The sequence below is a fragment of the Bufo bufo genome, chromosome 1 (assembly GCF_905171765.1).
Source record: "Bufo bufo chromosome 1, aBufBuf1.1, whole genome shotgun sequence".
NCBI classification, from domain to species: Eukaryota; Metazoa; Chordata; class Amphibia; order Anura; family Bufonidae; genus Bufo; species Bufo bufo.
The window spans coordinates 803,674,556-803,689,966 of record NC_053389.1 but is presented as its reverse complement, the minus strand read 5'-3'; the positions used below and the strand labels follow the sequence as shown (position 1 = coordinate 803,689,966).

The window sequence follows — 15,411 nt, the reverse complement described above, 5'->3', positions numbered from 1 at the left end:
ATACATTTTTTTTGTGGGAATTTTTGCCAATGATCCCCCTCTGGTATATCACTGTCCATGTTGTGGGACTATTTGTGTACTTCTAGTAAGTGTTTGCTGGCTGCAAAGATGAGCTGAAGTTTTTTCAGGTTCGCCTGCCATTAAAGTGAATGGGGCCCGCCGCGTACTTGCGGGTTGCGAACATTTGATCGCGTTCGCACGATCGCGTTCGCAAACCGTCCCGGACGATGTTCATCCATCACTATCAGTGGGTATTGCTTTCTCCTCCAATACCCCCAGGACCAGGTTAAGCATCTGCTGCTGAGGAGCAGGACCAACTGTCATCCCTCCTGATACTTCCAGCTGCAGTTGGGTATCTGGGCCGGCTGTCCAGCATCCCTGAAGGGTCGGTAGAGAGACCTCGGTCCCATCTCCACCTGCCAGTTGGGGTTCCTTCCAGGACCAGTCTATGAGGTCCCTCTATTAATTGAGAAGAGAGACCAGCTGTCTCCTCTTCCGGTATTTCAGGCTGCTGCTGGGGAGAGAGACTGGTTATCTCCTCTCCCTGTAGGGTAAGCTGCCGCTGGGGAGTCAGACCGACTGTCTCGACTCCTGGTAATGCCACTTGGTGCTGGGTAGTGGGACTGACCGTCTCCACTCTCTGTGATGCTTGTTGCTGCGGGGACGAGGGACCTACAATCTCCTCTTCCCGTGAGGCTAACTGCCGCTGGGGAGAGAGACTGGTTGTCTGCTCTCCCAATAACATACTTGACCGCTGGGGAGTAGGACCGACTGACCCTACTCTCGGGAACTCTGGCTGTAGTTGTGGATCTGGGCCGGCTGCCCAGTATCCCTGAAGGGCCGGTAGAGAGACCTCGGTCCCATCTCCACCCGCCGACTGGGGGTCCACCCAGGAACAGTCTATGAGGTCCCTTACCTCCGCAGCTGGTAGTGAAGCAGGGGATACCTCAGTCAGGTCTTCCCAGCTGTAGGGTTGTAGGTCTGGGAATGCCACCCAGCTCTCCTGCAGTGTATATTGGGGCCAAATTGAGCTGAGATGGTATTGGTAATCCTGCTCCAGCTCCCACTCCATTGTCACTAGAGATGCCAGGTCTTGTCTCACCTCTCTCGCTGTAGCCCAATCATGCATAGCCTCCCTGTAGTCATAGATATCCCAGAACCGGGACTCTCCAGCATTTCCAAACTTTGGTTCAGCGAAGGCCTCAAACAACAGGCCAGGGCCATCGTAATGATCACCCTCGGGCCTGTTATGATCAGCCATCCAGGGGTAGTGCCGAATCGAGTACCACCAGAGTGCCTGGTAGGCGTTGTCTAGCCAAAGCTCCTTCCATACCAGGCTCTCGAGTTCTGTCACTCACTCATCCAGGGGCTGCTCTCCCAGGAGGGGCATTCGCAGTGTAGGTCCCACTCGAGGAGACAACCTTGGCGTGGTGAGTGGGCTTATGCACTCTGATCAAAATGTGTACCAATGCCTTATGTACAGTACGTGTATCAGGGGGTTGTATACCATTTATTACACCGAGAAGCAGTTATAGACCAATGCACAGCATGCGGATGTGAGATACATGTTTTCTTTTTTTTTTTTTAAGCTCAGAGGGTGTGAGAGGCTTCAAAGAGTCTTTCATAACAACAGGTTTTTTTACTATCCAACCTGCAAAAAAATCTCAGTTGTGATTGGTGAAAGGATTTGTACCAAGATTAAAACGTATTCCCAGTATAAGGGACAAGTATCGGAAAGTGTCTGACTGACTGCTGGGAACCCTATCAATCTCAGGAATGATGGTAGACTTTGCCTGATTAAACTTTTTCTCTTCTCCTTTCAGCTGAGACTCTGGTCTATATCGCGCAGTGACACCATGTCGGTTCTGACTTCAGTTCCAAAAATTGATTTTTCGCCTGCAACGGCAGAAGACTATGAAGAACTGATGTCTATCTCTAGTGGGTTATTCAACGGACTGGACCATGTGCCTGGGATGTACCATAAATGGCTGAAGGAACCCCTGAGAAGAATGTTCATGGCCAGGTGTGAAGGGAAAGTGGTGAGTAGAAAAGAGTAAATTATTGATGACGGTCACATTTATGAAGAATATTAATAGAGAGAGGGAAATAAGTCACTGCTAGACACCTCTGGTAGAGTCTTATCTCCTGCAGGAACATAGGATCAGACATGTTGAAATCCAGCATGTCCAATCAATTTTTAGCCCCTGTGGGTGGGGTCGCTCCATTTAATGCATTATCACTTGGCCAGTGATGCGGCCCGGCTCATCCCCCTCTTGTTTGATGGACAGTCCCTGAGATTTTATATCTGTAAACCTACTCTGAATGTCCCTAGCCGCCACCCGGTAGTCTGCCATCCTAGAGCAGTTTCTGCTTTTTCAGAGCTACAAGATGGCAGCTGTCCCAACGTAGGAGGCTATTAGTGGCTGTGTCCTTCCGGAACAGACGTGTGCCTATATTCCCTTCAGGATCCTTAAAGATGTTAAGATCTAAAAAGGTAATGTGGTTTTGATGGATTTCCGACGTGAAATATAGTCCCAGGTCATTCTTATTCAGGTCAGTGACAAAGTCTTTAAAGTCATTCACACTCCCAGACTATAGGATCAGCACGCCGTCGATATAAAGTAACCACAGGCCTATGTGTTTGATCCATCTGTTTTCCTCCTCAGTAAAAAACGTTTTCCGTTCCCACCAGCCCAGGTAGAGATTGGGAAAGGTCGGTGCACATGGGCTACCCATTGCCACTCCCCTGAGCTGGTGGAACAGGCGGCCATTAAACAAAAACACATTATGTTCCAGAATAAACCGTAATAACTCCAGTACAAACTCATTGTGCCGCCACAAGTGCATACCCCGTTCTGGTAAAAAAGCCCCCACAGCCCCACAGATGGATCAAACACATAGGCCTGTGGTTACGTTTAGAGTTGAGCGGACACCTGGATGTTCGGGTTCGACGGTTTCGGAAAAAAGTTTGAGTTCGAGACCCGAACTTGACCCCGAACCCGAATCCTACTGAAGTCAATGGGGACCCGAACTTTTGAGCACTAAAGTGGCTGTAAAAATGTCATGGAAAGGGCTAGAGGGCTGCAAATGTCATCAAAATGTGGTTAAGAGCATGGCAAGTGCTCTGCAAACCAATGTGGATAGGGAAATGACTTTAAACAACATAAAATACGTAAAAATAAAAAATAATAATCTTGCTCTAGGAGGACCAGGTCCATATGCAGAAGGAGGTTGAGGAGGCGGTGGATGTGGCGGTGTAGGTGGAAGTAGCGGTGGCGGTGGCGGTGGAGGAGGAGGTAGCCTACACTGCTTTTTGTTTTAAAATTTATTTTTATTTTTTTAAATTAGGGTGCACCCCAAAACATTGGGAAATATAACCCTCCAGTCGTGATAAACACACGTTCAGACAATACACCGGCTGCAGGGCAGGCCAGCACCTCCAAGGGGTGAAGGGCAAGCTCAGGCCATGTGCCCAATTTGGAGATCCAGACGTTGCAGGGGCTGACCCCTGTCAGTTAGTTTGTGTAGGCGTGTGCATACTTACTGCCCCACCCCACCATGTCGCATGTCCCTGTGATGTTCACCATCCACTTTCAATGTTTTTTCATGCGCCTACCATGGTGATTACAGGTGGCAGGGAATCAGGGTTCCAGGCCGGACAGGGAGTGTGAGAAAAAGAGACCAAATTTAAGGGAGATTAATTTAAAAAAAAAAATTGGGATCGAGAAGAAATGTGGGAAAAGCTATTGAGGCGCAAATGTGGGACAAATTACAGAAGCCCAAATGTGGGCCAAAAGAGTCAAGCGGAATTGTGGGAAAAGCTATTGAGGCGCAAATATTGGCCAAAAGAGTATAGCGGAAATGTGGGACAAAGTATTGAAGCTTAAATGTGGTACCACTTATTTAAGTTTAAGCATTGAATCAAAGGAGGTGGCGAGCATCAATTAAAGAAGCATTTCAGAAATTTTATTCCCTGTCACCTATGCAGAGCAGGGGTTTATTCACGTCTAAAATTGTATAATGTGAACCCAATAATGTAACAGAAAAATTGCAGACCTTTATTAACCTGTCTACTTGGTAGAGCAGGGGTCTATGATGGAAAACAATTGTTTATTGTCACCCTAATGTAAAATAAAAATTATTGAAATTTATTAAGCTGCCAACTAGGTTACACCCAAAAATTGGCGAATTTGACCCTAAAATGTAACTGACAAATGTTGTTGCTTTTTTACCGGTCTAATAGGTATAGCAGTGGTACTTCCCACCAAAAAATTGCTGAATTTCACCAGAAAATGCAACTCACAATTTTATTTTATTTTGTTAACCGGCCTACTAGGTATAGCAGTGGACCTATACACCCAAAAATTGGTGAATTTTACCAGAAAATGTTAATGACAAAGTAGTGAAATTCTATAAAATAAAATATGTAAAAAAAAAAAAAAAATTGATTTTCGAAGTGGAGTTCCATATGGAGTAGGAGTTTGAGGACGCGGCAGCATGCGCTTGTACTCGCGCATCTTACGATCACGCTCCAGTGACGGAATTAAGGACGGTACGTTGTCCTTGTAACGGGGATCCAGCAGCGTGGCCACCCAGTAATACGCACAAGTTAAAATGTGGGCAACTCGGCGGTCGTTGCGGAGTCACTGCAGCATGTAATCGCTCATGTGTGCCAGGCTGCCCAGAGGCAACGAAAAGCTGTCCTCTGTGGGAGGTGTATTGTCTGTGTCCTCTGTATCCCCTCATCCACGCACCAGTGATGGCCATGAGCTGGTCTGGGTGCCACCCTGCTGTGAACATGGTTCCTCCTCCTCCATCTCCTCCTGTCAGGGCCTTTGGTTTGCGCTGTGACACTGTTGCCACACTTGCGGTTGCCTGCGGCAACGTGTTGCTGTGAGAGCATGCGGTGGCAGTGTCTCGGCCTTCTGGGTGATTGCCGGAACATGGTTGCACATGCATGCTGTTGCCGGTGGTAACATGTGGATTAGTATGCTTGTGTGTGCACTTCCCCTTTAAGTGGCTTCCTTCCCTTGTCTGGTGTTTGAAGGGTTAACTCCCTTCCTAGTGTTTTGTGAACACTGGGTTTATGGGTTCATGGGTGTGTGGGTGTGTGGGTGTGGTCACTTGGGCTTCTTATACCTGTGGCTTTAGGTCAGGAGTCAGTTCTACTCCAGCCTTGGTGTGTGCTGGAGTTAAGCTCCTTGTCTGGTTATTCCATCTGTCCAGTGAGGGCCACGCTTGAGGTCATAGATTTTCTTATGGTGGCTCACGTTTATTGCAGCTATGGATATCCTGGGTTCCTGTGTGGTTCGTGGTGTGTGCTGTGTCCTTTAATGTTGGTGTGGACACTAGCACTTGTGCACGGGTTCCAGTCAGTGTGTCTGTGGCAGGTAAGTGTGTTACTGGTTTCACTTACCTGCCATCTCCTTTTGCTGTATGTGTTTCCCCTCCTTGCAGCCTGGCCTTAGTTAGAGACTCCTGTTCCTCAGTGTTGTGGATGAACAGGTAGTCTCTCCCCTGCTCCTAAGTGAGGGATTTCCAGGGCGACTCAGGATATTAGGTATCCAGTGTATGAGCCGTCCCACCATCGGGGTCCGCTCATATGGTGAGGAGTCAGGGAGAGGATTAGGGATGCGGTAGGAGGTGCCCTGCTCCCTAATAACTCATTTTGAACAGGCTGATCCCCTTTACCCTTTGACACTGCACGGTGGGGGGTTTCCCCCACTCCCCGCCGTGACACCTCCTCTCATCCTTCACCTTGTCATCCTCCAGAACTGTGCCCTGGCTGGACAATTGTGTACCTTGGGTTTGTGGGTGCAGGAACCCACCCTCGGAGCCACTTGGGAATGACTGGCCGGAAAACCTATAAAATGATCCCTCTTCCTCCTCCTCCTCCTGTGCCACATCCTCCATCATTGCCAGGAGCATTTTTTCAAGGAGGCGTATAAGTGGGATAGTAACGCTGAGAACGGCGTTATCAGCACTTGCCATGTTGGTGGAGTACTCGAAACAGCGCAACAAGGAACACAGGTCTCGCATGGAGGCCCAGTCATTGGTGGTGAAGTGGTGCTGTTCGGCCGAGCGACTCACCCGTGCGTGCTGCGGCTGAAACTCCACTATCGCCTGCTGCTGCTCGCACAGTCTGGCCAGCATGTGCAAGGTGGAGTTCCATCTTGTGGGCACGTCGCATATGAGGCGGTGAGCGGGAAGGCCAAAGTTGCGCTGACAGGCGAGCAGCAGCAGGGTGAGAACACCGAAAGCGCGCACAGACGGCCCGCACTTTATGCAGCAGCTCTGACATATCGGGGTAATTTTTAAGGAATCTCTGCACCACCAAATTCAGCACATGCGCCAGGCAAGGGATATGCGTCAAATCGGCTAGTCCCAGAGCTGCTACAAGATTTTGCCCATTATCGCACAGCACCAGGCCGGGCTTGAGGCTGACTGGCACAAACCACTCATCGGTCTGTTGTTCAGGGCCCGTCCACAGCTCCTGCGTGGTGTGGGGTTTGTCCCCCAAACAGATAAGTTTTAAAACTGCCTGCTGTCGTTTACCCCTGGCTGTGCTGAAGTTAGTGGTGAAGGTGTTACGCTGACCGGATGAGGAGCTGGTAGAGGATGAGAAAGCAGAGTAGGAGGAGGAAGCAACAAGAGGCAAACTGAAGCGCCCTGCAATCCTTGGTGGTGGAAGGACATGCGCCAAACTGCTCTCTGCCTCAGGCCCAGCCGCCACTGCATTAACCCAGTGTGCTGTTATGGATATATAACAGCCCTGACCGTGCATACTGGTCCACGTATCCGTAATCAGGTGCACCTTGCCACAGATGGCGTTGCGCAGTGCACACCTGATTTTGTCCACCACTTGGTGGTTCAGGGAAGGGATGGCTCGCCTTGAAAAGTAGTGGCGGCTGGGCACGACGTACTGTGGGACAGCCACCGCCATAAGGCCTTTAAAACTATCCGTCTCCACCAGATGGAATGAAAGCATTTCAAAGGATAGTAATTTAGAAAGGCTGGCATTCAGGGCTAGGGATCGCGGGTGGGTAGGGGAGTACTTCCTCTTCCTCTCCAGCGCTTGGGAGATGGAGAGCTAAACGCTTCCGTGGGACATTGTGGAGATGCTTGTGACACAGGTGTTTGTGTTGCTGGCAGATCCTCTGTTTGTGGGGTGGCAGGTGGCACTGAAGAGGCCGAGACTGCAGCAGAAGAGGAAGCAGGAGGATCCAGAGACCTTTCTTGGTTTTTGAGGTGTCTACTCCACTGCAGCTCGAGCTTTGCACTTAAATGCCTGGTCATGCAGGTTGTGTTTAGGTTCAGAACGTTTATGCCTCGCTTCAGGCTCTGATTGCACAGCGTGCAAACCACTCATGTCTTGTCGTCAGCACATTGTCTGAAGAACTGTCACGCCAGGGAACTCCTTGGAGCTGGCTTTGGTGTGCTCAGTCCCTTGCTGCGGTGGGCAGTAGCAGGCGTACTGTCTACAGGACGGCCGCTCCGCTTTTGCACCCTGCTCCCTCTTCTGCTGTGCTGGTGGCTCTGTGCGACCACTGCCTCTTCCTCCGAACTACATAGGTCACTCGCATGACCTTGATTCCATGTGAGGTCGAGGACCTCATCGTCCTCCACATCATCTTCCACCCAGTCTTCACCCCTGTCTTCCTTGTCGGTCTGCACACTTTCGAAAGCCCCAGCAGTTGACACCTGTGTTTCGTCATCATCCGAGACGTGCTGCGATGGTGCTCCCATGTACTCATCTTGAAAGATAAGTGGTTGGGCATCGGTGCACTCAATCTCTTCCACTTCTGGGGCAGGGCTAGGTGGATGGCCCTGGGAAACCCTGCTAACAGTCATTAAAAAGCAGAAGAGACGGTTGCATGACTTGGGGCTCAGACTGCTTGGCTGATTTGCAAGGGGGTGAGGTGAAAGACTGATGGACATTGGCTGCAGGTGCCAACTGTGGTCTTTCAGAAGGAGACTGGGTGGGAGACAATGTGAAGGAACTGGATCCACTGTCAGCAACCCAATCTACTATCACCTGTACATGTTCAAGCCTCACCTGTCACAACCTTGTGTTAAGGTCGTGGCTTCATTTAGTTGCCTGCGGCAACGTTTAATGGTGTTTTCCCTGATTTGGTGTGCACGGGGTTAAACTTGTTGGAGTGTGGTGGGTGTGACCTCAGGTCTCCTTATATGTTGGTGTGGTGGAGCTTGAGGTTAGTTTGAGTTTGCTTGTTGTCAGTCTGTGTTGGAGCTCTGCTCCCTGGCTGAATGTGTCATGCTGTGTGAGCCACCCTTAGTTGTTATTATTTGTGTCTGTTTCCTGTACCCCTCCTCTCTGGTTTTGTTGTAGTTTTGGTGTGGTCCCTGTTTGGAGGTTCGCATGGTGGTGTGATTGCTCCGGAAGGGGCTAGCTTTCCCGGAGGGGTTTAAGCGAAGGCAAGACTGTGGGTTTCCCAGCCTGAAGCCTCCGCCCATCTCGGCTGTGGCAGGTAAGTGTTTATAGCATTGTTATGTTGCTGTGTGACTTACCTCCCGTACTGATTTACCCATAGTCTTGCATCCTGTCAGCTACTGGGCCTCTGGAGACGCCTGTCATCCGTGTCGTGGATGCACAGGTATTCTCTGCCCTGTCATCATCTGTAGGGCAATGCAGGGATTCCTAGGTCTCTAGGCACGTGGGTATGAGTCATCTTACCACTGAAGGGAGCTTATACAGTTAGGAGACTAGGGCCTGTTGAGGGAAGCGTTAGGAGGTGACCAGCTCCATTTTCCCTGCATTTCAGCCTGGTAGCCAGAGCATTGCGCAATGGGAGGTTCCCCCACTCCCCGTCGTGACATCACCATTTGTAGCGCAGCATTAGGCCCGACCAAATACCGCTGCAGGTTTTGTCTCCTACTCGCACCTGAGGAAGGGGTTTCACTTGTGCGTGCAGCTGGCACAGATCAACCACGTCCTCTCCCTGCAATAGGAGCTCCACCAGCAGCACCACGACCTGGGCCAAGTCCCTTATTTGACGCTCTCCTCATATTTTTCGAATTTAGGATCTTGTCCTAAATGGGTGTTTAATTAATAGTAGAATAGAACGACAGTATGTAAAGGGTGTATCTCACACGGCCTGAACCAGACTAGGCCTCAATTAAAGATTTTTTTGCCCAAAATGGCTGTATTTCAAATGTCTGTATTTCAAATGCCTGAATCAAACCCCTGTATGTAGAGGGTGTATCTCACACGATCTGAACCAATGTAGGCCTGAATTAAATATTTCTTTGCCCAAAATGGCTGTATTTCAAATGGCTGTATTTCAAATGCCTGATTCAAACCCTTGTATGTAGAGGGTGTATCTCACAGGGCCTGAACCAGTGTAGGCCTAAATTAAATATTTCTTTGCCCAAAATGGTTGTATTTCAAATGGCTGTATTTCAAATGCCTGAATCAAACCCCTGTATGTAGAGGGTATATCTCACACTGCCTGAAGCAGTGTAGGCCTAAATTTAATATTGGTGCACCAAATGGCGGTATTTCAAATCTCTTAATCTAACCCAAATGTATTAAGGGTGTATCTAAAAATGACATCTGCATCAAAGGCTGCCAACTAAATTTTTTTTGCCCAAACGAGTGTTTGTTTAACAACTGAATTTGACAGCAGTATATAAGCCTGTAATTTTATACGTGCTGATGCTGCAAGGCCTGAAAATAGTGTTTTAATGTCAAAAATGTGTGTTTTTAAAACCTCAGAAAATGATGGGTGTATTTCTAGCTTAAATTACACAGAGACTAATTCAGATGTTGTAGATTGCCAAAAAAATGGTGATTTGCAATATCCCAAAAGCACATATGCAGTGCTGGTGCACTGAGCTTGCATAAAATGGCTGCCGCCGCCCACCTAACTAACAGAATTATGAAAGTTTTATTTTTTTTGTCAATGAGCTCAGGGCAGGGTAAAACGATAGTGCCCTGCACCCACACAACTATTTCTTTGTAGATCGCTGAGGTTTAGATTCTCTCCTATTCTCTCCCTGAAATCACAAGTCCAGCAGCATCCTCTCCCTACACTAGTAACAGCAGAGTGACGTGCAGCGCTATGTGACTCAAGCTTATATAGAGGCTGGGTCACATGCTGCTCTGGACAATCACAGCCATGCCAATAGTAGGCATGTCTGTGATGGCTTCTAAGGACACAGTTATCCGCTTGTTGATTGGCTGCTCTGCAGCCTTTCAAAAAGCGCCAAGAAAGCGCTGAACACCGAATCCGAACTTTTACTGAAATATTAGGGCGGAATGCCTCTTATAGTTTTCCGTGGTGCATGCCGTCATAGAATTCCGTTATGGTCAGATTCAGTGGTAACGGAATCCATTACAGAATTCCTAGATAACCCGAACGCTGAACTTGCAAATCGCAAGTTCGCTCAACACTACCCATAATTATATATATATGCATTCATTTTTATTATTCTAAGCAATGAAGGGGGGAGGGGGTGATTTATATATATATATATATATATATATATATATATATATATATATATATAATATTTAAATTTTTATATAGATGATTTCTATACACCAATATGGTGTATAGTATTACATAAATTACTGATTTCCTATATTGGCCTGCTGGACAATATAGGAACTGCACTTCTAATATGCTGGGTTCTCTTCAGAGAGACCCAGCCTATTACAATTAATTACCAGCATCACCAATCACCGCACGGTGATCCGGGTTTAACCCGGAAGTGCGCTTCTGGGTTTTTCAGCCTTCAGTTACCAGGATTAGAGATTGCCCTGCGCGTTCGCGATTCGCCTTACATGCAAACATATGGCGATGTCCGCCAGCGCCATATTCTTTTGCATTGCTCCGAACTTTGACACATCCATCAGGTGGGATAGGACAGCCAATTGAGACGTTTCAGCACAAGCACATAGACACATCCCCACCCTATAAAAGAACCCGATCTGGCAGCCATTTCTTGCTGCACATTTGTATACATCAAACCGATAGGAAAAACGTGATGTGAACCCACTGGGGTGGGTGGGGGGCGTACTAAAATTTTCTGTGGGGCCCAGTCAGTTCTAGCTACATCACTGCACAGCTCCTTCTCTCCTCCAGGCCCGGCCCAGCAGTGACGTCATGACGTGTGTCTCACTGCTGCAGCGGGCCGGAGGAGAGCAGGAGCGCAGGGAGCTGCAGTTAGTAAATGACAGGACCGCCGGCTCCCCTGCGCTCCAGCAATGATAGGTATGTGAGGGGGGTCATTACACTGTGAGGGCCCCTTACACAGTATAATGACCTCCAGTGCCCCCCATTTAATATAATGATCCCCAATTGCCCTCCATTAAGTATGATGACAACCAGAGACCCCATTCAATATAATGACCCCCAGTGACCACCATACAGTATAATGACCCCCAGTGCCCCCTCCATACAGTATAACCCCAAGTGTGGGGGCCACTGGGGGTCATTATTCTGAATGGGGGGAGCGACTGAGGTTATTATTCTGAATAAAGGGCCACTGTGGGGTCATTATATACTGTGTGTGGGGCCACTGGGGGTACTTATACTGTGTTTGGGGGCATGGGGGGGTCTTTATACTGTGTGAAGGGCCACTAGTGGCCATTATACTGTATAGGGGCCACTGGTGGTCATTATACCATGTAGGAGCCACAGAGGGACATGTAAATGTACAAAAATGCCTCAAGGGGACCCACTGGGATTTATCGCCTGCCTCCAGCCACATAATCACAAGTTCTTTTCTGTCAGGTGAATGGCTAATGTTTGGGGCCTGTACTCCTGTGGCCTAAAATAAAAATTTTCTAGGCTCCAGCAGGGCACATTTTTGAGAGTTTCCCTTTAAGACGCATAAAAATGGCCCCTGATTAAAATACATATTTTTTGTGGGAATTTTTGCCAATGAGCAACCTCTGGTATGTCACTGTCTATGTTGTGGGACTATTTGTGCACCTCCAGTAAGTATTTGGTGGCTGCAAATATGACCTGAAGATTTATAAGGTTCGCCTGCCATTAAAGTCAATAGGGCCAGCCGCAAACGCGCGGTTTGCTAACATTTTATCACGACCGCGCATTCGCGAACCATACCGGCTGATGTTCGTTCATCACTAGCCTGTCACGGATGTTGTAGGGGAGAACACCAAAAGACAACAAGACGGAAGGGAAAAGACACTAGGCCTCACCACTAGGGAAGGAAAAGGGTCACCACCTATGAAACCCTGCTCCTGGCCCTAACTCCTATCCGTATGGGCACCTCTCGATGGTAGAGATGCCCATACACAGGAACCTAGAAAACCCTGGTGGCCCTCAGAAGCCCTAGACTTATGACAGGGCAGAGACAACCCGCTCCTTCCCAGGTGAAGGAAGCAGCGTCTCACTGAGGCCTAGTAAACAACAGGGGGGGGGGGGAATACAAAACACAACAAGCGGAACACTTAACTTCTAAGGATGATGGATGATGGATGATCAGGACTTCAACTAGAACCACACTCCAGCTCTTCCAACACCAAATGAAGCTATCCAGAGCAAGGAGTGATGGGTGGAGTCAAACTAAATAGGGGAAGGTAAAGGTCACATGATCCACACCTGAACAGGAGGTGTGGACATACAAGCAACACACAGACAAAGTGAAACCAAAAGATGCTGTCAGATCACTAATGAGCAGATAATCTTTCAGATCTTCTCAAACCTGTCACCGGTGTGACAGTACCCCCCCCTTCTACGGGTGACCTCCGGACACCCAGGACCAACCTTATCAGGATGAGCTCTGTGGAATGCTCTCACCAGACGACTAGCATTAACATCGGTCGTTGGATCCTCTCCTCTGGTCCGTACCCTCTCCAATGAACGAGATACTGAAGGGATCTCCGGAGAACTCGGGAGTCCACAATCTTGCTGATTTGAAATTCCATATTGCCGTCCACCATGACAGGAGCGGGAGACAAGGAGGGCGACTCAACAGGTTCAACACATTTCTTTAACAACGATTTATGAAATACGTTACGGATTTTTAATGCCTGAGGAAGTTCAAGACGGAAGGCTACAGGGTTAACAATGGCAGTGATCTTATATGGACCAATAAATCTTGGTCCCAACTTCCAAGAAGGTACCTTAAGTTTAATGTTTCTTGTAGGCAGCCACATAGAATCACCCACTCTCAGGTCCGGACCACTCATACGTCTCCTGTCAGCCGCACGCTTATACCTGTTGCCCATCTTTTCCAGGTTATTTTGGATTTTCCGCCAAACAGAAGACAAAGAAGAGGAAAATCGTTCCTCCTCAGGAACGCCGGAATTATGAGCACCAGAAAATGTACCAAACTGTGGATGGAACCATATGCCCCAAAAAACGGCGACTTATCAGTGGATTCCTGTCTACGGTTATTTATAGCAAACTCAGCTAACGACAAAAATGAAGACCACTCTTCCTGATTCTTTGAAACAAAACATCTCCAGTAAGTCTCCAGATTCTGATTAGTGCGCTCCGTCTGTCCGTTCGACTGAGGATGAAAAGCCAAAGAGAAGGACAATTGTACACCCAGAAGAGTAGAGAACGCTCTCGAAAATCTGGAAACAAACTGAGTCCCTCTATCGGACACCACATCAGAGGGAATGCCATGTAGTTTCACGATGTTATCAACAAACACCTGCGCAAGAGTTTTAGCATTGGGTAGACTAGGTAATGCAATAAAGTGTGCCATTTTACTAAAACGATCGACAACCACCAGAATCACGGTCTTTCCTGAAGAATTCGGTAAATCCGTGATAAAATCCATGGACAAATGGGTCCAAGGTCTGGACGGGATGGGCAATGGAAGCAGAGATCCGGAAGGCCGAGTATGTGTCACCTTAGCACGTGCACAGGTACCACAGGCTGACACATAGTCCTTAATACATTTACGCAACCCCGGCCACCAGAATCTGCGAGAGATGAGATCGATAGTCGATCTGCTCCCAGGGTGCCCAGCAAGCACCGTACAGTGATGTTCCTCGAACACCTTGTGACGTAATTCGGGGGGAACAAACAATTTCCCCTGAGGACAAGAGTCCGGAGCATCCTCCTGTGCCTCCAACACCCTGGCCTCGAGATCAGGATAAAGAGCGGATATAACCACCCCTTCAGATAAAATGGGACTAGGGTCATTAGACTCACCCGCCCCCCAGGAAAGCCTTGACGTTCTCAACCCCAGGGCGGTAAGTGACGATGAAGTTAATTCTGGTGAAAAACAATGACCATCTGGCCTGCCTTGGGTTCAGTCGCTTAGCCGACTCCAAGTAGGCCAGATTCTTGTGATCCATAATTACCGTAATAGGATGAATTGCTCCTTCCAACCAATGCCGCCAATTCCTCGAACGCCAACTTAATGGCCAGCAATTCCCTATTCCCCACATCATAATTCCTTTCAGCAATCTAAAGTTTTTTAGAGAAAAATGCACATGCGCGCCATTTACTGGGTGAAGGACCCTGCGACAATATTGCTCCTACCCCAACCTCTGACGCGTCAACCTCAACAATAAATGGCTGAGACACGTCCGGTTGCACCAGAATAGGGGCCGAAGCAAAACATTCTTTCACAGCAGAAAAGGCCTGTAATGCCGCATCAGACCAGATAGAAATATCAGCACCCTTCCTAGTCATGTCTGTTAAACGTTTAACCACCGATGAATAGTTCGAGATAAATTTACGGTAGTAGTGGTAAACCCCAAAAACCGCAAAAGCGCTTTCAGATTTTCGGGTCGATCCCAGTCCAACACGGCACGGACCTTCTCGGGATCTATACGAAAACCTGAGGATGAGCATACAACTTATTCTCTCTTAGGATCTGTAACACCTGTTTCACATGATCCTGATGAGTCTCCATATTAGGCAAATAAATTAGTATGTCATCAAGGTATACAACGACAAACCTCCCCACCAGATGATGAAAGATGTCATTGGCAAAGTGTTGAAAAACCGCAGGAGCATTGGTTAACCCAAAGGGCATGACCAGGTTTTCAAAATGACCCTCAGGGGTATTAAAAGCGGTCTTCCACTCATCCCCCTCCTTGATCCTTACCAGATTATATGCCCCCCTCAGATCCAATTTAGAGAACACCTTGGCACCAACAATCTGACTAAACAAATCCGGAATCAAAGGAAGGGGGTAAGGATCACGGACGGTAATACGATTGAGCTCACGGAAGTCCAGACATGGTCTCAGGGTACCATCCTTTTTCTTTACAAAGAAAAATCCAGCAGCCACTGGGGACTTGGATGGTCTAATATGTCCCTTTGCCAAACTCTCGGTGATATACTCCCGCATAGCCTTTCTTTCGGGTTTCAAAAGATTATACAACCGAGATTTGGGCAATTTAGCTCCGGGAATAAGATTGACAGGACAGTCATACTCCTGGTGCGGAGGCAA

The 15,411-nt window shown here is 48.2% G+C and overlaps 1 protein-coding gene across 1 annotated transcript in view; it reads left to right on the top strand.

Annotated features, from left to right (window-relative positions):
* The first annotated feature begins 1,826 nt into the window (after positions 1 to 1,826).
* The window catches only part of LOC120988611 (probable N-acetyltransferase 16), an 84,499-nt gene continuing 70,914 nt past the window's right edge, over positions 1,827 to 15,411 (top strand). The window contains exon 1 of the mRNA XM_040416191.1: positions 1,827 to 2,039. Within this exon, the coding sequence (XP_040272125.1) occupies positions 1,857 to 2,039 (183 nt within the window). The 5' untranslated portion in view covers positions 1,827 to 1,856. The remainder of the gene's footprint in view (positions 2,040 to 15,411) is intronic.